The 24,393-nt window shown below is 33.3% G+C and overlaps 2 protein-coding genes across 2 annotated transcripts; one reads left to right on the top strand and one right to left on the bottom strand.

Annotated features, from left to right (window-relative positions):
* Window positions 1–4,704: 4,704 nt before the first annotated feature.
* Window positions 4,705–7,876, bottom strand: LOC122607910 (wall-associated receptor kinase 2-like). The gene is made up of 3 exons (XM_043780984.1): window positions 6,853–7,876; window positions 6,556–6,741; window positions 4,705–6,145 (listed from the first exon to the last, which is right to left on the bottom strand). The coding sequence occupies exons 1-3, from the start codon at window positions 7,775–7,777 to the stop codon at window positions 4,941–4,943; spliced, it is 2,316 nt and encodes a 771-aa protein (XP_043636919.1). The 5' UTR covers window positions 7,778–7,876; the 3' UTR covers window positions 4,705–4,940.
* An 8,439-nt stretch (window positions 7,877–16,315) lies between these two features.
* On the top strand, window positions 16,316–23,793 carry LOC122607918 (putative wall-associated receptor kinase-like 16). The gene is made up of 3 exons (XM_043780992.1): window positions 16,316–17,295; window positions 21,813–21,998; window positions 22,643–23,793. The coding sequence occupies exons 1-3, from the start codon at window positions 16,425–16,427 to the stop codon at window positions 23,680–23,682; spliced, it is 2,097 nt and encodes a 698-aa protein (XP_043636927.1). The 5' UTR covers window positions 16,316–16,424; the 3' UTR covers window positions 23,683–23,793.
* Window positions 23,794–24,393: the final 600 nt, after the last annotated feature.

Below are 24,393 nucleotides of genomic sequence, written 5' to 3'. Positions count from 1 at the left end.
TACAAAAGAAATCATGTGTTTCAAAGCCAAACTACCGAAATTCCAATAAACGCGCAAAAACGTATAACGCGAAAACTACTCTTATCACCAATTCTAATTTAACCAAACATTTTGAACATCATAATACACTTGATTCCATAATTAAGTAACAACCAAAGATAGGCAAGCCTGCTAGCATACATCTCATGATCTAGTTTACTAGTTTATGTAACACACACTTACGTTGTGTATATTTGAATACCATGGTTTAGGCTTGCTTGAGGAACGACACCACTAGGCGCATTCCACGTACTTGATCAGCCCCTAACACCCTCCAATCAAGTGAGTCATAGCCCCTTTCAAACTATTTTATGAGTTTAACTTTCGGGGTGAAAAACATGATAAGTAAAGTTATTTTATACATATGTATGAAGCGTTTCTTGAAAGAAAGTTTGATATATGAAATGACTCTTGATAAGTATGATTATGATATGAAGTTATATCGTATGTTCCAAGTGATAACTGTTATATGATGAACTTGAGTTCTGTCAACCCGTTTTCTTTTCGGTACACTACTATTTACTCCTAAGGGAGGCATGTAGTTAGATAGTTGCGCAACTAGGAGTCGTCCACCCATCCAGAGTGTAACGATGGAAGGTTGGTTGCCTTCGTGACGACCATCACTTCCAGTCCGACCATTAGGGTGTTCTAGCTACGTAAGTTTAATCGGTCGTCCTCATGACACGACCCCAAGTATAAGTAAGACACTTGATTGACAGCTTGTGCAAAGATAAGAAGTATTATAAAGCTTGGACTTGAAAATGGTAGTAGTAGTGGCTCAAGTATTTATTCACCAAAAAACTATTTAAGTTTTGCCCTCGTGGTTAAAAGAAATTGAAGTTGAAATGATTGGATATTAAGATTTGAGTATTAAGATTTGAACATACGTTTTTGGAAAAGAAAATTTGTAAAGATATTTGAAGGTCCTTATTGGTGGTCCTTTATTTTCGATCATAATTGGTATATTAATATGTATATGTTGCTAGTTAAAAAAACCTATGAACTCACTCAACTCTCGTAGTTGACACTTTTTCTTCATGCTTTTCAGGTTTAGAGCAGTAGGTTTGCTAATAGACCGCCTCTGGATGTTGTAACTGTTTGATGTTTGAAGACTTGTAATGCAAACAAGTATCTTTTTAATTCGGATTTAGATTTATGTAATGGTCTTAAACAATTGAATTTGAACTATGTAATCGTTTATTTTGGGACAATCTTAAAACTTTAATTATGATGTTTTTCATCTAATCTTTTGTACCATGTCGTTCTGTGGCATCTCGTGTTTCCGCCGTAGTCGGGGTGTTACACTCCAAGACTTAGTCATTAAGTTTCCTAAACCTATAAATACAAACCTATGTTATTTGGTTTTATACACAATTAAATCCATAGGGTTTTCTCCTCTCTTTTCTCTCCCTCTCTCTCGACCGAAACCAATAATCCAAAGGGTTTTGGTTTTCGGTTTTCCATAGCTAGAAAAAGGGTTTTCGGGTTAGCTAGGTTTTCGGGTTTAAGCAAAGAGTTGTTCGTGATCAAGTACTAGCATACAACGTTCCACCGTTGAGTGTGCAATCGTAGAGAGGTTAAGTTAAACCTTGTTTTGTCTTCAATCTCTCCATATTAAGGTACACATTCTATTCCTTGGTTAATTAGTTAAACTACATAGATCTTGTCTTCCGCTACATGCTTTGTGATATGTTGTGATAATTAGTTATAAAACCCAACAGTTCTTCCCAAGCCTATAGTTGTAATAGGTAATGTTGTGAACAGACACATGATGATGATCATAAATTGCAGAAACATGTTAGTTTCTCCCATTTAATAGCTAATTGACTAAAAACTACTTTAGTTGCACATCTTAGTTATTTAATGTTTAGTTTTTTTGAAGAACTTAATAAAACTATCTGTTAGTGCTAGTTGGTAAAACAATTATTCATATCCGTAAAAGATATTCCCCCAAATTCCATCGGGCATGACTTTGATTCTTTCTCAACTTTGACTGACACTTGCCAATTTACCAAGTCTTTGATCGTTCACACACATGAGTCATGAAAAGAGATGCACCAACTAACCTTAATTAAACAAAATTAATTTTCTTCAAGAACAACGACATACGTATATTTTAGCTACGTTATATATTGTTAATTTGAAAGTTCAACTTCGGCACAAAATGAAATTTAGATGTTAATTAAGTCCATATGTCAAGTTGTAATGTATATTAGCTATGTGTTTCTATCGGTTGTTTGAATTATATATTTCTATCCTAAAGAGTACCAAATTAAAGTCATTTTCTAAGTTAGTGGCATAGTCAGTGATGTCTTCTTATATTATCCCCTTAAAAATGTGTTAATTGGTCTGATAGAGGAAGTTTGGTATACGTGTTAGTTCCTAATCTATTATTTATAATTCGATTCAAGTAAGTGATAAGTCATGATAGAGGAAGTTTGGTATACGTGTTAGTTCCTAATCTATTATTTATAATTCGATTCAAGTAAGTGATAAGTCATAATTAGATATATATTAAATGATTTAAAAATAATAGATAAATTTATTTTTTATTAGAATAAGACTTACTTTATATGTTATATGCATTTCAGGTTTGAGCTAAAAGGGTAAAATATGACTTAAAATGATGTGGTAAGTGAATTGACGCTGTCGAATGTAGTTTGTGACAAAACTATGACATAAAGGCAAGGTTGATATGATGAACCAAGATATTTGTTCATAAGCTAGCTTTTACAGCACACCACAGAGCTATAATTCTAATGAAAGTTTTATCAGGCCTCTCCTTACGAGGAGAGTTCTCCAGCTTTCTCACTGTCAAGTCAACAGGACTCCTCTCAAGACTCCTCCCAAGACTCTCCATGTCTATAAAACAAGTTATTTGGAACTTTACCATATATATATATATATATAATTGACTAAAAAAATTAAAAAAAGAAAAGAAAACACATTTGGTCCCACTTTTTGGTCGTCCTCCAACTTCTTCACAAAGACTCTCCATCAAGACGCATGGTGGAGGACTCCCGCTAACAATAGCGTCCAGCGTCCTTCCTTCTAAGTACTCCCCGGAAAAGTTATTATAAGCACAGGCCTCATGATTAGTGGGGGGATAACATTTAAGAAAGCTGTCTTCTTATTTATTTGTTTTTATTGTGCAAATGGGAAGGCACGAGTGCACGACAAAGACTAAATTTTACAAACTGAAGACTTGTTTTTGTATTCTTCATTTGGGCCGTATCATTCTCCGGCCCAACTCCCTCAATTGTTTTTCATTTGGACGGAGCAATAGTCAATACACAAAGAATAGGTCCATAATATTGTTTTAAGGGTTGTCTTCAACTACTATTGTAAGAAAAAAACTTTATTTTGGTTTATCATATGTAAATTTGTCTCAAAATTGAACGAATTGTGTAAGAAATCGATCATATGCTAACAGGGCACCATTAAACATCTGATATGTGGCCTAATGAGAGACCACCACATCAGCATTTAGCATATTATTTACACGATTCGTTCAGTTTAACAAGTTACTTACATACAATGAACCAAAACAAAATTTCTTTCCTAAAATAGTAGCTGAAGACAAGTTACATACACACACAGATTTTTTTCCCTTTTTGTTTATGTCTACTAGAAAGGTTACGTGGGCATGAAGATTAGAGAGGGGTATATATGTTTGACAGGTTTATTTGAGGGAGCCTCCTCACCAAATATTATGTCCGGCTAAGGTTTTTTTTTTTTTTTTTTTATCTTTTTCAATGAACAATTGTTAGTATTTGATTAACTTTACTTTCAGTCGCAATATCATTGTTCTTTTTGGATTAAAAATCATATGACTGATTGAGTATTTATTCACTATTATTTGATTTGAATTTTCGTAATATAATTTATTGTGAGTTAATGATTTATGCCAAGACCACCTAGATTAACGATCAAGACATGTCATCTAACATAGGTTGTGCCCAAAATTGTTCTTGTTAATTAATAAAATTATGTCTATGTAATATAGAATAAATACTCTATAAAGTTTATTAAGTAAATTATACGACTTTTGAAATTCGGGAGGGATGCACTTTTTAATATTTTTTACAACTTATATTCTTATTATTGTCTTGTTTCAGTAATTTAAGTCTAGTTATTTCGTTAATTAAATTTTTTTTTCTTTATATTTTCAAAACAAATCGGAAGTTGTCAAAACTTGACTATAACCACATACGTATCTCGTGAGAACGATATCCACTTACCCTGTCTAGTATAAGGTATTTAGGTTTAATTTTGATCTGTACTTCGATGTCGATCAGCAAGTCGATTTCTTTGTGTGCAGATGTATAGTTGTTGTAGACATATGCACGGGCTTTAAATGGTGTATAAGTAGTTAAAAGGCCTCTATATGTGCACAAAACAGAGCACGGAATACGGCTGAACATTTGGATAGCATGTCGTACCTATTATTGTGTACATTTATCTTCCAACTAATCGTACACCAAGGATATACAGGATTTACAGAGTTGTACACTTATCTACAAGATGAATTTCTTTCAAAAGTTAACTGCTTAGTTGCTTTGGCTTTTAGCCTTCAGATGGGTCACCCATTGAAATTTGCATAAAACATTAAAATGTGTATATAAATGAACAAACTAAGTTGCCAATTAGTTTATATACTCCGTATTACATAAACATATATTTTCACATAGCTTTAGAAACTTTAAAGACTATTACAAAGTTACATGGAAATACAATGTTTTTTCCTTCCATGTCCTGAACTCCTAGCTAGGAGGCTAAAAACGATCACAACATACATGAATACTGAAAACACAACTATAACCTTACTAGCTATATTTTGTGCAAGCTTGGTAGCAATGCTCAAACAATCGACAGCGTAAGAATTAAGCATCGATATTGAATTAACGTGGTCTGTTTACTTCAAATGCCAAGTCCGTGCTACCTGAGTAAGTTTCCCATTCATTAGTAGCGGATGAAACTAATGGGACATCATAAAGATCAGATTGCTCGACTTCTAGGACTAAGCTTCGACTCTCTTCAAATGTTTGTTGTTCAAGCCAAGGATGAGGTAATTTTTTCATGCCCTCTAGCTCCACCGCTACTTCTTTCATTGTAGGTCTATCCCGGCCTTGTGAACTAAGACATCTCTTTACCAGATTACCTATCTCTTCTAACTGCTCAATAGTTCCTTCTCGTAAGAGTCTTGGTTCAACAATTTCAAATAAGCGGTTCTCCTCAATTGACTTGACAAAGTATGTCGCTAAATTCTTTTCTGTATTGGTTCTGTCAATACCAATGGGCTTTTTGCCGGTTATGAGTTCTGTAAGGACCACCCCAAAGCTATAAACATCACTTTTTTCGGTTAGTTGACTTGTGTTGAAGTATTCCGGGTCCAAATACCCAAGCGTTCCTTGAATCAGTGTGGTTACTTGTTCATGATCTAATGGGACTAACCTTGATGCACCAAAATCTGAAATTTTAGCGGTGTAGTTTTCATCTATCAGTATGTTGGTCGACTTGACATCCCTATGTATGATTGGCATAATAGTTTCCGAATGAAGGTATGCAAGTGCACCGGCAGCTTCAATAGCTACCCTCAACCGATTGTCCCAAGATAACCAACTCATTCCGCCCGATCTATAATGAAGATGATGGAAAAGAGTGTTGTTGGAGATGAATTCATACACCAGTACAGGGACTTCCTCTTCCAAGCAACACCCCAAAAGCTTTACCACATTTCGATGGATGACTTGTGTAAGGATCAAGACTTCATTGATGAATTGCTCTGCTTGGCTACTATCCATTAGCCTAGATTTCTTTATCGCAACCACACGCTCATCGGACAAAACTCCTCTGTACACTACACCATATGCACCTCGTCCAATAATTTGGTCCTGAGAATAATTATTGGTGGCTTTCCGCAGTTGTTGAGTGCTAAACAAAGTCATGGCCTCATGAGACCCTTGTGAATTGATCTTTTGTTTCAATAACACACCCCCATTTTGCTCAAAGAACTTTTCTCGGAGCCTAGTTAGCTTTCTTTTTCTTATTCCGAAGAAATATCCTGTTATTCCGGATAATATCGCAAACAGGCCCAACACAATCGCTACATATATAATGAATTCAAAATGAAGAACATTTAAAAATCAAACATATATAGTTTTTGATAACTAACATATATGGTCCATGGAAACATTAATTTTCAACGTCAACGACTATAGCTAGCAATGGCACCCGGCCGTCTTAGTATTTTAAATTAATATGAGCCTTCCCGATACATATTTTACAATATGAGGTCTAGCTAGACTAATGAATGAAAATGAAAAACACTTAAAAGTATATTTTATATCCATTATAGAAGTCGTGTTAAGAGTGAAATTAAATTGAGCGGGCCGGGATAATTGATTAAAAAAAAACCTAGTTTTAATACCTTTAATTACCCTTCAGACACCTCCGCATGGACGCTAGATCATTAATTAGCCGATATATATAAACTTAATTATATGAGAGAATTACCTATAACGAGTATGACCCAAGAAAACTTATAAGAAGCCTTAGCATGATCAACAACAACTTGACAACCATTTAGTGTTGTAGCATTACCAACGGATCCCGGTTGACACGTACAATTGTAACCCCCTGGAGTATTATTGCAATCACCATAACAGGGGTAGGTTTCTGAATCCGCACACTCGTTGATGTCTGAAAACAAACGGATGCATATATATATAACACGTACAACCAAAACGAGTAATTGGTGACATGGAAAAGAAGATTGATTGAGTTAGCCAAGAAACTTAAGTATATATCTACCTTGGCAGCCTTGATCAAGATAGGGGTTACCCTCGTAACCTGGGTTGCATTTACATCGATACCCACCACCTTCTACATCATAGCACTGACTATTCTCTTTGCATTCCGTAGCCTCGGTGCAAGTTTGGTCGCGTCTGATAACCCAATCGATCACAACTTGAACAGTCGACCTGACCCTCTTGATCAAGCCTGAATTAGTAGATAAATCACTGGAACCAAGAAACTTAAAAGTGCTAACCTCTCCGAGGAAGGCATAGCCACATTGATTGATGGACCAAATATCGGTGTGGTTCCTAAACGAGTTGAGTGTGACATTGTAATGTTGGAGACCTTTTGTAATAGATGTCTGGCAACAGCCTTCCCCTGAGCAACGCCCATCCGGTACATCCACTCGTGCACTGCATAATCCAATACAACCGCTGGAAAAGCTGTTGCCTTCATCCCCTGTGATCAAACCATAATCATCACACCCAATGACCGTTAACATATTCTTCTCAGAGAAAGTGTATGTGATTAAGGTGGTCCACCAATCAAAATGGTCACTCACACTTCCATTACTATTGTAGCATCTGTAGCCAACTCCAGTTTTAATGCGGAACTCTGAATCCGAAATGTTGTATATTTCGATGTTGCTTGAACGGAGGAACAACTTCGGGGGGGTTTCGGAAGTGTTACAGGTAACGTAGAATGTGTTGTCCAAGGAACAACCCGTCTCGTTGCCAATACCAAAAGGGTAAGGAATTGTAACTTCCCCACACTTGGTTGGACATCCGGGCTTTGCTATCATGCTGTTGCTCATCATACTACTCGCGATCGATGATGAGTTGGAACCAGCTTCAACACTAGTTCTTCCCAATGATAATATTGTTGTAAACCAACACATGATCATAATTATATGAAGATACATCATGTTATTCTCGTTCATTTCTATCTAGCTAGCTTGTTTATGATCGAGGTATATTATATATATATGATCATAATAATACAACTTTGTGTGTGCGCGCGCGCGTGTTTCGTTAATCAGTAACAGTTATCGATCAAATCAATTTATAGAGTGGCTACTGCAAGTAAATATTGTGCTAATCACGTTTAGAGATAACTAGTCTACTCCATAAGAGTTTACCACCTCGAAATTTCCATGGATTGATCCATTTTGTCATTTACCCATAAGTTAAATGAACTTGTAAATTAAGAAATAAAACAAATTAAATTAATAGAAAATCGTACGTTTTATATATACTTTATGTACATGTATATTCTAATTAAAACGGATAAAGTGATGAAGTTTCTTCCTAATCAGGTCACGTGATATATTGTTTTCAAACCATTCCATAGATAGTCATCTCATTATATAGCTCTTGTTGAGAGCAAGCTGTGGTTACGTTTTCTTTTTCCTTATATATATATATTACTCGTATTTAAAAAAGCTAACTTAGAGAGTGATATAAGTACTTTCAAACCTCTCTAAGTTTGTATAGATCCATTTTGTTTTTGGAAATAAAGATTACTTATCTTATCATGATCTTTTTAATTTCATCTATTTTTTTCTTAAGAAAAAAGCTTTGATGCCACTTCTATACGTTAACAGGGAGTTTAACTTATGTTACGGTTCAATAACTTTGGGTCTGACATGGAACCTTTCAGAAAAAGACTTGCTTACGTTGTCCTCTACAGAAGACTCGGTTGATATCTTGTCCTCTAGAGAAGACTAACAAATTTTCCAATTGGTCCCCTTAGTTTGAATATTATATCTACCATACAATTTTTCTTAATTGTTTGCTTTTGAATTATATATATATATATATATATTCTGAATATTTATCAAAATAGTGGTTGGTCATGTACTTTTGTGCGAAACAATAATCTAGAGTCTAGACTACTTATAAAAAATTATGATACGGATTCATTATATATATAGTACAATTGACTTAATGTATAAAGACATCTCTGGTGGTACTCTAATAGTAAGAAACATGATGCTAACTGAAAAAGAATTCATTAACGGTACAAACAAGGTTTTTCATGGCAGAGTTTTGTAGCTTTAAATGTAGTAATGTAACTAATGTGTGAGGAGTAAGTTCTCAATCTACCTTTATATAAGGCAATCAATTAGACTTAAGATGATCGAGTGATCTCTCAACAATCATCAGAGCCTCGGAGGCCTAGATTTGGGCCAAAGTATTTTTTAAGTGGATCCAATATTTGAGATTAAAAAATTTGGTCCGGTTATATTGCATACTCTACTCTTAAAGCCATCTGGGCCTAAGTTTGTGGACTGGATCAAAATCTTGCTTTATTAGTTCATCACTTCATCCAAAAACGGAGGCCTCATGCGCTCATTAGAAGAACCGACTAACCGAGTAATAAAGTAATAATACCCAGATTTTCAGGTTGCAATTTATTAGATTGTTGTATTCTTAATTTCTTGTATCTTTAGTTAGAGCATTTAGCAAAGAGAACGGTTGCGTACATACCACAAGTTGTGTGGATTTTGCAAATCAGTAAACAACATGATTTTTTTAAGATTTACTTATTGGATCATGGATTCATGGTCGCCGTCCAACACGAATCCAAATTAAATTATATGTGGTCGGCCCAATAGCATATATGGGTCAGGCATAGGGCTAAGGCCTACAAAATCCTAAAGCCCTCATTATTTTTATATGTTTGGGGCTATAATAGCGCTAAGCCGATAACTAGCTAATTGTCCCTATTTCTCACGCTTAATTTCAAAAAAAAAAAAGAGAGAGAGAAAAAATTAGGGCAGTACTGTTGAATTTTTTTAAATCGGCTAGTTCACGATTGGTTATTTTGCCCATGACTAGTCATTCAAACCGGAGTTGACCATTTTTGTCATGACCAATTTTTGCTCCGACTCGAAACAGGGACCCAATTTTTGCACACCACTAACTGTTGCCACCACCATCACATTGATGCTGCCATCATTTCCGTTGCATCGTACGGGCATTTGTCTAGCACCTGAAACAAGATCGTGTTATTTCTGTGTGAATTTTACTTATGTAAATTCAAAGAACAACTTTAATGAACTAGGCTCATAAATTGATGTCGCTTGTGGCCCCAAAAATGTTTAAGTCAACATTGTCTACTCCTTAATAAAAATTATCTCACCCTTCATTTTTAAAAAGTGTTACACAATCGTTACTTTGAAATTATGAAATTGCCCTTAATGAACAACCCTTATACAAAGAGTTATTAGAATTACCCAATTTGGTCTTAATGAACTAATTTACAGTCTAAACTCTTATTTTACTAATTTACAATCTAAGCTTTTATTTTTTAAAATATTTTCATTATCACCTTTAAATCAACTTAAACCACTCGACGTCGTCACAACTACCAATAGCCGCTTCCATAACCACCCGTCACCGACACCGTAAGACTTCCGTCATCGCTATCGCCATTGCATATCCTAAATACCATGCTAGCTCGTATATTCTGATTGATCCATATAAAAAAAAAAAATTAAAAAGTAACGGAAAAAGGTATATATATATATATGGGTTTGCTAAATACAACCCTTAGGGTTGTGTTTAAGGTGCATAAAGTATTTATACATTTACCATGATAATCAAGGGGTGAGCTTTTAATATAGAAGGTACAAGTTATTTTATGCACGTTAAATACAGCCCTTAGGGCTGTATTTAGCATTTCCCATATATTCTAATTTTGTTATTTTACAAAGATAATTTAATTGTAACTTTCATGGATTTTTGCTTTTGGAAAAATATACTGTACATCTTATTTATGACTTATTCAATCAATTTTAAGAAATCTTTGATGGTACAACTATACATAGTTGACTGGGCATCAACTTATGTTATGGTTGACGGTTAAAAACTGAAAAAAAAAAATGCAGAAAACAATAAGACAGAAAAAGAAAGAAACATACCTGGGCCGACCTTCACCTTTATACTTTCTTCCTCATTTCCATACTGGCATGTGCATATATACATACACATACATGCCTTGGAGTTGGACCTGGTCTCTCGGGTCCTTTTACCCAAGAAGGTAAGGGGCTTCAAGGCATCAATATTACAAATGGGTAATTTCAAGATGTCAATGTTGAAACTCTGAACTCCAATACCCTTACATACACATACATATAGATTATAGATTATTTATAGAAATACACTAGATTTTAGATCCGTGTCCAACACTGGACACGAGGTTTACGATATTATCAATATTAGATCTTCGTACATTCAAGTCATAAAATCTTATAATAATTGAAGATATACGGTTCCAAGTGTTATACTTTGCAAGTTGTAGTATAATAATCACAGGTTCGTCATTATCATTATTAGCTAAGATATATTGATGAAATTGTTTGTCGAAGTCATTCCATAAGGCACATGCTATAATAATTTTTTTTAAACCACTTATACTCATATTGTGATATTATTATGAAAAACAACTAAGAATTAAAATATAAACATACTTGTGATCATTTACTTGACATTTAAGTATACATATTTGATCATGATGTGAACCTTTAATACGAATAAGTTTATTCTTAATCACCTATCCTATGATAACTATTGATGGCTAAAAATAAATATAAATTAAGTATTCAGAGCTAAAAAATGTAAATTATTGATAAAAGCAATACACAAGCGGGAGCCAATTTGATGAAATTTAGCGATTTGTTTGGTTAATAAGTCATTAGGTTTTGAAATAATTTTTTTGTAGACAATATTTCATATGTTGAAATTGTTTTAATGTAAATTTTAAAATATTCTCTGAAGATGCCTAAAAATAAATATAAATTAATTATTCAGGGCTAAAAAGTGTAAATCAATGAGACTTTTTCTACAAATTAATATAAATACTAATATAATAATATATTTGGATAATGATTATTAGAAATTTTAATTTATAGTTAATATAAATGATGACATAAGCGATAGTCAATTTGATTAAATTGAGCGATTGATTGGTTAACAAGTTATTAGTTCAACTGTCTTATAGTATATGTTAAGATTAAGATATAGAGAGAAAAGGAAACCAAGTGAAAAAAAAAAGATCGAACGCACTTGGCCCGCATTCTCGTCTTCAGTTATTCTCCATGGATTGAGACAAATCCTCCTCACACATGCATTACGGCCGAATGCTATATATGACACGGTGAAGAAGAAGAAATGAGGAAACTCCCATTATATATTAGTACAGGCCTAATTCATTTTGCCCTCTACAGAAATTAATTTAACTCACAAAAGTCATGAGAAAAATATGAATACTTTCCAAGAAACTTAAAAGTGCTAACCTCTCCAAGGAAGGCATAACTCATAAGCACATTGATTGATGGACCAAATATCCGTGTGGTTCCTGAACGAGTTGAGTGTGACATTGTAATTTTGGAGACCTTTTGTAATAGATGTCTGGCATCAGCCTTCCCCTGAGAATGCCCATCTGGTACGTCCACTCGTGCATTGCGTAATCCAATACAACCGCTGGAAAAGCTGTTGCCTTCATCCTCTTTGATCAAACCATAATCATCATACCCAATGACTGTTAACATATTCTTCTCTGAGAAAGTGAATGTGTTTAAGTTGGTCCACCAGACATAATCATAACTCACAGTTCCATTACTATTGTAGCATCTATAGCCAACTCCAGTTTTAATACGCAGTTCTGAGTCCGAAATGTTGTAAACTTCGATGTTGCTATCAGCTGTGAGGAACAACTTCGGGGGGGGGGGGGGGGGGTTGGGTTTGGGATGTGTTACAAGTAACGTAGAATGTGTTGTCGAGGGAACAACCCGCGTCATTGCCAATACCAAAAGGGTAAGGAATTGTGACTTCCCCGCACTTGGTTTGACATTCGGGCTTTTTTCCTATGTTGCTCATCAAAGGCCGGTGCTTATAGCACCTTCTTCCCTGCATCCTCACAAGCCCAAGACGCCTATAGGCCTTGATCGTCTGGAAGTCTGCGTCTTATGTGTTGTTCTTGGCCAAGAAGTTCACGGACGCTACGTGCGGGTCCATTTTGTACCGTTTGATTGTTTTTTTTCCTTTCTCAACGTTCCAATTTAATTTTTCTTATTTAAACTCTAACATTTTCTCAACTTTACAACCAATTCAAATCACTAAACAATTTCTTTTAACTCTTTTTTATCCTCCTCAAACCATTCAATTCCAAGATGGCGAAACAAGTGTGGACTGAATCCGAAGATCTTTTGTTATGCAAGTGTTGGATACAACATATATGAAAGCTTCAACGAACGCACCACTGAAGGTCCACGAAGTATATCTCAAATACTAGGTCACTTCAATAAGATTCGCAATGAATGTAACCAGTTTCAGGCAATTTATACGAGGTTGAATGCCCAGATTCATTCTGATGAGTTGCTCTATGCAACGGCGCATCGGGAGTACCGCGAGAATTATGGAAAGGGCTTCAGATACGAGCATTGTTTCAGGGAGTTTATCACGGTTCCCCACTTTCGTTTTCATTAAGTTTGGTGTATGTATTTGTATTTTGATTTAAGTGTGTTTTATGTATTTTATTTAAGTTTGTTTTATGTATTGTAATGTGTACTTTGTATTTTAATAAAAACAGACTTTTATGATGAAGATGTCAATCATAAAATGTTAATCAAAGATGTCAATCAAAGATGATGGCATGTGGTGGGCAAACAAAACCGATTACTGTGGCTTAGGGAAAATGTCAATCAAAGATGATGAAGATGAAGAGTAATTTTAATGATTATTTATTTCGTTTTTTTTTAATCAAGTACTATGTTTTTTATATTTTGTGTTATCTTTTATTTTTAAGTGATGTAATTTGTGTGTTATTAATAAAATGTGTTTTTTATTATGTTTGAATGGTGTTTTGTTAATTAAATAAATGATAAAAGAATTGATGATGTGGCGAAGAAGTTCTGAAGAAGTTGTCCTTATAAACAGTGAGTGTCCTGAGAAGAGTTCTGGATTATGTGATGCTGTTGTGGCACTGAAAAAGTTCCAAGAAGTTTAGTGCTATAAGCACAGGCCTCATCATACTACTACTCAATGATGAGTTGGAACCAGCTTCAACCGTTCTTCCTAATGATAATATTGTTGTAAAAGGTAATGTTGTACACAAACACATGATCATAATATGAAGATGCATGTTATTTCTCCTTAAGTTCTTGCTATCTAGCTTGTTTATAATACAACTTTTGTGTGTGTGTTTGCGGTCGTGTGTGTTTCGTTAGTAACAGTTATCGATCAGATCAATTTATAGAGTGGCTAGCTACTGCAAGTAAATGTGTTAATCACGTTTAGATAGATAACTAGTATACTCTACTCACTCTATAAATTGATTGATCAATTTAAGAGTTTTCCACCATACGAAATCTCCATGGATTGATCCATTTTTATCATTTACCCATAATTGAATTTGGAAAAATAATACTATAAAAGATATACAATTATTTAATTTTATAGAACTACGTTACGCATATACTCTAAAATAGGTGAACCGATGAAGTTTTCTCTAATCAAGTAATTTAGCGAGTCTTTTTAATCAAATCTACACCTAAACTGGAAATCTGCGTATGTGATTGTTTTCAAATAATTCCCCGATCAACTCGTTATTATATAGCTAGATCTTGTTTAGATCAAGACCTGTTTACGTTTAGGTTATCAAATTAAAAAAACTAACTAATTAGACAGTGAAACAAGTACTTTCAAAGCTTTGTAATTAAGTTTGTATAATATTTTTGGGAAAAAATAATTAACGTATAATGATTTTTTTTTTTTCCATCTATTTTACTAAATAAATTTTAAAAAAAAATAAAGAAAAGAAACTTTGATACCCTCTCTATACGTTGACAGTTGAGTGGTTGACAGGAAGTTTAACTTTGGGTCTGACATGGAATCTTTCGGGGAAGGACTTGGTTATCTTGTCCTCTAGAGACTTGCAAATTTTCCAATTGGTCCCCTTCGAATATTATCTGATCTCCCATGGTATTTCTTTTTGTTTGCTTTTAATTTTTTTCTCTGAACAATTTATCAAAATTGTGGCTTGCATCTCTTTTAGGATGAATGATAATCTAAACTATGAATTTTTTATTTTTTTTATTTTTATAAAATACAATTTATAATAATACCCATATAATTTATCAAAATTGTGGCTTGCATCTCTATTTTACAAGTTATTATGTATCGTGTGATTGATTTTACTTAGAAGAAAATAATATTTGAACATTATATATTAGTAGAATTGGAATGGTTCAGAATTAGAAGGTAGAATAGTGCTTGGTTATGTCATCTGAGATCAAACTCACTTGAGCAAAACTATCAGATATTGGAATATCAAAGTCTGTCATCTCAGATCAAACTCATTTGAGCACCTTAGTCAAAGGGACTTATTATAACTTTTGGCACACTTATGCTTTAGGGCCCAGTTAGGAATGGCAATGGGTCGGGTTCGACGCGGGTAGTGTCAAACCCGAACCCGATAAGAAATATGCGACCCGAACCTGATAAGAAATATGCGACCCGAACCTACCCGATACCCATCGGGGACCCCGTCAGGGGTAAATTGGTAAGATAATTCCCTGAAACCCGACCTGATAAGTATAATTATTTTTAAATAATAATTACCAAAATCTTGTTTAATTTGGGAAATGATACTACATGCTCTTGATGTTTTGAGAAATGGATATGCAAGTGTGGAATGTAAATACAAATTAGTTGATATAAGTATGAAACATTATAATATAAATTCAAAACTAATTACTTATAAGTGTGTATGTATATATATATATAGTTATTGATGTCGGGTCGGGGTGGACATGCCCCACTCCCAGACACCCTGTCCCGAATGGGTTCGGGTATCGGGTATTCTCATCGGGTATCAGGTTTTCCCGTCGGGTCAGGGTTTTTTTTGCCATCCCTAGGCCCAGTCGAATTTTGTTTGTTTATTTAAGTCATTGTAAGCATGGAAAAATGATCAAACTCGATGAAATCAAAATTTCATTTTTTCCTTAATCACATGGGTGTGTTTTAGTGTGAAAATCATTAAATTTCAGTATTCTATTAGAATCAACGAAAATTTGAAAGAAATTGTTCTTGGCATTCATTTGAATCAACATGATCAATTATCTATCCAGAAATTTCGTCTACGTCACTATTCTTGCTCATAATTGACACGAATGTCTGAGATGAAATACAGAACTCTTAAAAAACCCTTAATAATCCACCCAACAACAAGAATAGGGTTCGATTAAATTATTTAATTAGGGTGTGACCACTTGGATCGATATCGTTTGGCGTATTTCGAAGTAAGGCTTTGATTGATGTTGTCCTCTACAGAAGACTCACAAAAGTCGTGAGAAAAAGTTAAGCCATACAAATTTTCCAATTTCTCCACGTTGAATATTATACCGCATAATTTCTTATGGAAATAACTTTTATTCGGTTGAGTCAACCATCCTCACCCCTTTCTTTATTATGAATATATAAAAATATAAATTGCTAACGATATCGATCTATTGGCAAACAAACACACAGAAGAAGAAAAGGAAAACACAAGTACACAACGTACGGTGGTGTATTACTGCATATATGTTCCTTCAATTTCTAATCATCTGTCTATTTACAATGGCGGTGAGAGGTACTCTTGTAAACCCATTTTACAGATCAAAGCCCGGATGTTCGGCCATGTGCGGGGATATTAAGATTCCTTACCCTTTTGGCATTGGCAACGACACAGGCTGTTCCCTAGACAACTCGTTTTACGTAACATGTAACATGTCCGAAAGCCCCCCAAAGTTGTACCTTGGATCAAGCAACATTGAAATATACAACATTTTTGATACAGAGTTGCGCGTTAAAACTGGAGTCAGCTACAGATGCTACCACAGTAACGGGACTGTGAGCTCTGAATTTAGTTATAATTGGACTAGCTTAAGCACACTCACTTTCTCTGCCAAGAATATGTTCAAGGTCATCGGGTGTGATGATTATGCTGTGATCACAGGGGAAGGAGGAGGCGACTACTTTTCCAGCGGTTGTATCGGATTATGCAGCAAACAACCGGATGCACTTACCAGACGGGTGTCGCTCCGCCAAGGCTGTTGTCAGAATTCTATATCCAAGGGTCTCCAGTTTTACAATGTTACACTTAACAGATTTCGGAACAACCCAGATGTTTCGTCTTCGTCGAGTTCTAATTGTAGCCTTGCTTTTCTTAGTGAGGAACACTGTTTCCAGTTTCAGACGAACCACGCAGATGATTGGGATTTAAGGGATCGGATAGAGTCCAATGCCGCTGTTGTGCTAGATTGGGTGATTGCATCCGAACAAACTACTAATTGCTCCGAGTCAAACATGTGCAAAGACAATAGTGAATGCTATGATGTACATGGTGGCGGGTATCGGTGTGAATGCAAAGAGGGTTACTATGGTAACCCCTATCTTGATCAAGGCTGCCAAGGTAATTAGCTTATCGTTTAAATCATACTGTATCTTTATCGATCAAGACCAAATCTTCTTACTCGTATAATATACGTTGACTTTTTAAGTTTTTTTTTTTTTTTTAAAACTTTTGAACGTAAATATTTTTGTTTGTGTTATATAACACTTGATATAACATATGTGAATTGATTGAGTTTTAAATATATTTTTCATTGATATAACTTTCATCAATTAATATAAAATACGAACAAAGATATTTACGGTTAAAGTCGGAAGAAAGAGACTACTACAGCCAGAGGTGGCTCAACAGTACTACGAGACTAGGCGATCGCTTTAGGCCCCCAAATTTTTAAGGCCTCAATATTCTGTATATTAGACTTAATGTTTGGATTTTGGACTAAGTATCATTATATAACTTACATTGCAGTAACGCCTTTTTAGTTTTTGTATCAACATCTGCATACAAAAGTCGAGCTATTTTTTTTATATACTTTAATTTATATGGTAATGGATTAGACCTACAAAATTGATTTCGTTTGAGGCCTCTAAAAACCTCGAGTCGTCACTGACTACAGCTGGCAAAACTAACGGGTCAGATCGGGTAGGGTAACGGGTCAATACGGGTTTGGGTCAAAGTGGGCTCTTCTAAAAACGGGTCATTTTGGGTTCGGGTCAATACGGTTCGACTTTAAAATTTTACTCGTAATTCATTAACAACTTAAGATTGCCATGTAATAGTAATATATAATAATAATAATTATAATACGTTAAAAAAATATATTTATATATAATAATTATAATCTAACATATATACTAAAAAAGCAACCTAAATTCTAAAATAGAAAAAATAATAACCATTGGATGAAATTTAATTTTGAATAGGAGCCTTTGGATGAATATGATGATGTCACATTTGACTTAAGAATTAGTCAATATCAATATTAATCCTTCTACTTTTTATTTTAATTAATATATACCCTTACGTCTTTCATTAGTATCCAAAATTAGCTTGAAAGTATTTAATGACATTGGAATTTTACTAATTAATATTTGTATTGAAATAAACATTTTAATTTTTAGTAAAATATAATTTTATATAATTGTTATATCATCTTTTATTTTAATCGTTTGAAAAACAAATAGAGAAAAAAAACAAACATATATTAATATAGATCTAATGTAAGTTTACATGTATACATATAAGTTTACAATTTTTATCCACATGAATTTTAAATTTAACATTTTTTTTAACAACTCCTTTAAAGAGGAGTTGGTAAACATGTTGTCCACAAAAGTCATGGTCACAAGTTTGAATTTTCTTAACGCATGAGAGTGTTTATAACTTTTAAAACTAACATAATACGTACACAATATATTAAGATAAGATAAATATATTATGTCATAAAAAATCATTAATATTGGTTGAGAAGTATATAATGTTGCGGGACAGGTGGTGGTGGTGGATAGATGGTGGCGGCGACGAGTCGAATATGATTGGTGGCAGTGGCGGTGACGGTGGCAAGTAGTACAAGTTATTGATGTAAAAGGGGAAGTGTAGTCATTTTTGGAGTTAAGGGAGATGCTATAAATTAAATTTATTAAGGTTATTACAGGTTTTTCAAGTAAATATTAAAAGTATTTCTAATGGAAATATTTAAAATAGTGAATAAAAAGAAAGAGTATTTTAGGGTTAACAACTACTTAGTCGGGGAAAAAAAGGAAACCCAATGTTTTATAATATATTTTGATAAATACATTTATATTATTAATTATTTTATCTTTCATTCAAAATCCAATAGTTCTTGGGAAAAAAATAATTTGTAAATTAACTTATTTTGATCTGATAATAATTAACTGGATATTATAAGTACTGAAAATATACCTGGACAATGTGTGATGGTGGATAAGTCTTAAATTTTTTAAATTTTGGGTATATCAAATTCAAGAATAAAATTTGTAAACTATAATTAAAACATGAAGCAAGTGGTGTCATCAATGACGGTTTTGTTAGCCGTTAACTTAAGATTATTTAACGTACCAAAATATAAAAATTGTGATATTTGGCAAATTTTGAAAATGAAATAATTAGGCGGAACAAAAATATAAAAATGTTTAAAAGTTTAAATCTTTAAATTTATTTCATAATGTAGTATATATAACACCCTATGTTATTATGAAAAAAGTTTAATATCATAATTTAGGATAACTTCACTTCCAATATTTGATTTTGAGTTAGATAATATTAATTATTTTGATATTAAACCTTATATAGCTTTCATAATTATAGTAGTTTTTTAAAGATTAACCGATGTAATTAAATTGATTACATATACAATTAAGACAATATATGTCAAACCTCACGATACCCATGATCGATTCACATGTTTCTTAGAAAACATAAATTTATGTAACTAAACAAATATAAAACATAGATTAGTTTTGTTACAAATTAAAATTTAAAATCATTATTACTAAAATTGTGATTTTGCATAGAACGTTTATAATATCACATAATAAATATTTGTTATATGCATTTTGTTTTATACCGTTAATATGTTAAGGTATTTTAATAAACAATACTTAATTATTTGTATATAATGGATACAATAATTTTTAAAATAATGATAACATCCCCATTATCAACATTTTTTTTTATCTAAATGTGTCAGTACTTGATATTACTAGCATGGTACCACGCAATGCAGCGGCGGTGGTGGCGACGACAGTTTAGTGGTGTCGGTGATGGGTGGTGTTGACATAGACAATTGGTGTCGAGTGGTGTAACCGTGTAAGTTGATGTAATGGTGATATTGGAAATATTTTAAAAGATAAAGACTTAGTGTAAGTTAACAAGATAAGAGTTTATAGTGTAAATTAATTCATTAAAAGCAAATTTGATAATCTCTAATACCCTTTTCATATGGGGTGTTTACTAGGGGGAATTTTAGTACTTTTGCATCTATCCATTTTCTAACACTTTCCAAAACGAAGGGGTTGATAATTATTATAAAGGAGTATAAATGAAAGAATATCATGTCATTTGTTATATATGTTCGCTCGCGTATTACGCGGGTTAATAATCTAGTTTATATTATAAAGTCGGTTATCTACCAATAAACTAAAACAAGATTGAGGTATTTACTTATTGACATTGGCCTTATTCTTTGGGCGACATGTGTCTTCTTTAAATTCCTAATTTTAAGTTACCTTTATTAATATCTAATACTAATATTTAATCATTAATAAACTTGGTGAGATTTCCGGCCAGATTTGGTTCAATATTCTGGATGAGCCATGAAAAAACGATCAGGTCTTCCGGCTCCCAAACTTCATATTTTTCTATTGACATCTTTTCTGGTGGGTTTTCGGTTAAATGGTTCAATAAGTTTTTTGATTTGCCTCCTATGGCTACTCGGATCATCCGACACCATAAGGCATAATTTTTTCTATTTAGCTTTAGACTAATTTGGAGATTATCTGAAAGTTTGGGGTTTTGTGTTTGTTAGTTAGTATTGTTTTGTAAGGAATTAGCCAATTGTAGTGCCAAATCGGAACCACTACCGCCGGCTACTTCAGCCATTGTGGCTTAGGTTCGGTTTAGGTGTTTGATATGGTGAATTAAACGGTAAATGATGAGGGCATGATCGCCTTCTCTGATACCATGTGAAGTCATGTAAGAATAAAATTGATGTTTTTATTAATTCTGTGATGATCTTAAAAACGAGCTAAAGGCTCTATTTATACAAAAAATTGAAGCTCTAATTATGGTAACTAAATCAAAGGTATTAAATTGGAGTCGATCTTTTTCTTGATTTGTGTTGATCTTTTTTTTGCTGCCAAAGTAGAGATTATCGTATTCTAGAAAATGATGATATTTTTCTAATCCTAAAAATCTTTTTTCTAACAGGAAGAATATTAAAAGATGAAAATGTTAAAAGTTACATATAAATGAAAATTAAACTAAAATGCAAGGTTGTTAACAAAATTAAAAAAATTTAAACGCATGTTTAAATATTTGTTAGTATTGACTTAAAAGTACAAAACATTTGTGACCATTGAGTTGGTTTGTAATTTTTGATATTTTAAGTAAACTTATAATGTAGGTTATTGTGAATTAAGGGTTATACAATTATTTATGATCATAGATAAGAATTAAGAGAGGTTTTAGTACTACAAGAAAAATATCGATTAGTGACCATTTGTTTAGTGACAATTAAAATTTAGTCACTAATAATCTTATTTAGTTACTATTAAGAAAAAGTGGTCACTAAATTTGGTCACTAAACAAAATTAGTGCCAAAAAATAACATTTTTTTGTCTCTAAATAAAATTAGTGACGGACCTTTAGTGACGAAAAGTGACCACTCAAAATTTGGTCACTAATTTATCATAATGATCAAATTTTTGACACTTTTCGTCACTAATTTTATTTAGTGACCAAATTTTATCTTATTAAGAATTTAGCATATGCATGGACATATTTTTCTTGGCAATTCTCTAACTTGCATGGTTATTTTCCTATTAATTGGTTTATAGACATCAACGAGTGCGAGCATCCGCAAATCTACGCTTGCCATGGTGATTGCATCAATACCCCAGGGAATTATACCTGTACTTGTCCGTTAGGATATGTTGGTGATAATCTAAAATCAAGATTTGGTTATTGTGAACGACAAGCTACTACACATTCAAAAAAACTTGGGATCATATTCATCTTATTAGGTAACTCTTTCATGTATATGAACACATGCATTTCTGGTTATTAGTTCCCTTGCTGATCTATCTTCAAACCTGGTCATTAAAATCATCTTATACATGAAATAAGATATATAATTTTTACCATAAGCATGACGGCCACATATTCTTTAGCCTGGTAGCCATATCTTTAACTCGGTTTGTCATTTGTATGTGATCTATATATATTCATAAACACATTTGTCCCCTTTTAATAATTTGTTCAGGTTCATTTATAATGCAATTAAATTAACATAGTAGAGAAATGCTGAAGTTACAAAAACTTTACTACAAATTTTATACATAATGAAGTGGATCAATCATATAAATAGAAAAAGGTAAGAAAGAAAGATGTTAATTAGGAATTGCTTATTTTAATGCTTTTATGTTTATTGATATGATTCTTTTTGGAGCAAATAATTAGCAATAACAAACACCTAGCTTTATGAAAATTGTTAACCAATTATTTGTTTTAGGCTTAAATGTACACTTTTAAGATAAGCAGATTGGTATCAAGGTTTTATTTATTTATTTTTGTTACATATTAGTGCATATAAACAAGCAACTCCAAACACGTACACTGGCATGTTAATTATTTATGGTCCAAGTTTAAAAAAAATGTATTTGTTCAGGTGTTATATTGGGCACTGGAATACTAGCTTTAGCAATTTGGATGAGCAAAGTAGTCCAAAAGAGGAAAGAAAAGAAACGTAGAGATAAGTTCTTCAAAAGAAACGGTGGATTGTTGTTTCAACAACAAACATCAAGTGGTGAAGATGCAATTGAGAGAACAAGAATGTTCAGTGCGAGAGAGTTACAGAAAGCCACCGATCAATACAACAGGAATAGAATAGTTGGACGAGGTGGACAAGGAACAGTATACAAAGGTATGTTACCAAATGGAAAAATAGTAGCAGTAAAGAAGTCTGTATTGGTGGATGAAACTCAAGTTGAGTCATTTATCAATGAGGTATTTTTACTTTCCCAAATTAGCCACAGGAATGTGGTAAAGCTATTAGGATGTTGTTTAGAAACCGAAGTCCCAATTCTCGTCTACGAATTTGTCTCAAATGGTGATCTCTTCCAATTTATACACGATGAGAGTTACGAGTTTCCTACTTTTTGGAGTATCAGGATAACAATTGCTACCGAGGTTGCTGGAGCTCTTTCCTATATGCATTCGGCAACTTCCATTCCTATATATCATCGAGACATTAAATCTTCCAACATACTTTTAGATGAAAAATTTAGAGCAAAACTATCAGATTTTGGTATATCAAAGTCTGTCATGGGGGATCAAACTCATTTGAGTACCTTAGTCAAAGGGACCTATGGGTACCTGGATCCCGAGTACTTCCAGTCAAACCAATTCACGGAAAAAAGTGATGTTTATAGTTTTGGTATTGTTCTGGTTGAGCTTTTGACTGGAAAGAAGCCTATATATTCAATAGGCCCAGGGGAAATGAGAAGCTTGGCGACGTTGATTTTGTCAATGGACGAAAGGCTTATATTGGAAAACATTGATGATCGAGTAGTGTCGGATGGTCCAAAAGAGCAACTCATAGCAGTTGCTAAGCTTGCTAAAAGATGCTTGAATTTGAATGGTAAACTGCGGCCAACTATGAAAGAAGTTGCAACAGATTTGGAGGGAATAAGATCATCAAGTCATTAATTAAATAAATATCTCTTTGTTGAAGTAAACTAGCTAATACTCATAATCGTACTCAAGGATTAGCATTGTTTTATACTATTATCTTCTTGTTAACAATCTATATTAATGTTACAGGATTATGATCATATCCTCTGTTAAGATCTTTTTCTTTCGTTATTTTATATTCAATCACATATTTGATAAAGATGGCGTGGTTCCCGTACTAAAATTAATGGCTGCAAATTAACATCAATTCTCACTTGGACATTTTTTCAAAGAGTTCATCTACATCAATAATAAGAAAATTACAGGTTCACAATAATCTCACAAATACCTTAAACTACTAAACCCAGAGCAGAGCAAAATTAATCAAGAAATAAGTGCCTATATAATGAAATATAACAGAAAAAACCTTCGCGTATGATGACAATGGCGGTGGCGGTAAGCTACGAATACGATCGTGATACAGTCGCCTTGGCAACACAATTATCATGTAGGGAACTTATAGATGTGATAAGGTAGGGATTAGGAAGTCGAACAAGTGATATGGTTTGGGCTATAAGGTATACAAATTTAAACCAAAAGGTAGGAAGGATTCTGTGTTTGCGTTATTGGTTTGTTGTTGGCCAAAAAAAAAAAGGTAATTGAACTAGTTAATATCCCCGATCAGTTTAGTACAACAATAAACATTAAAAGGTAGAGATGCAAATTGAAAGGACAAGTATTTTCGAT

The sequence above is a fragment of the Erigeron canadensis genome, chromosome 7 (genome assembly GCF_010389155.1).
Source record: "Erigeron canadensis isolate Cc75 chromosome 7, C_canadensis_v1, whole genome shotgun sequence".
NCBI lineage: Eukaryota > Viridiplantae > Streptophyta > Magnoliopsida > Asterales > Asteraceae > Erigeron > Erigeron canadensis.
Note: the sequence above shows the minus strand (reverse complement) of the source record. Positions and strands in the feature narration are given on the sequence as shown.

Excerpts from the sequence above, each read along its gene's own strand:
- LOC122607910 (XM_043780984.1), bottom strand. The coding sequence starts at position 7,777 with ATGAACGAGAATAACATGATGTATCTTCATATAATTATGATCATGTGT. Across the intron at positions 6,742-6,852 it reads TCTTGATCAAGGCTGCCAAG|ACATCAACGAGTGTGCGGAT; the intron begins GTAGATATATAC and ends GTTTGTTTTCAG. Across the intron at positions 6,146-6,555 it reads TTGGGTCATACTCGTTATAG|CGATTGTGTTGGGCCTGTTT; the intron begins GTAATTCTCTCA and ends TTATATATGTAG.
- LOC122607918 (XM_043780992.1), top strand. The coding sequence starts at position 16,425 with ATGTTCCTTCAATTTCTAATCATCTGTCTATTTACAATGGCGGTGAGA. Across the intron at positions 17,296-21,812 it reads TCTTGATCAAGGCTGCCAAG|ACATCAACGAGTGCGAGCAT; the intron begins GTAATTAGCTTA and ends ATTGGTTTATAG. Across the intron at positions 21,999-22,642 it reads GATCATATTCATCTTATTAG|GTGTTATATTGGGCACTGGA; the intron begins GTAACTCTTTCA and ends GTATTTGTTCAG.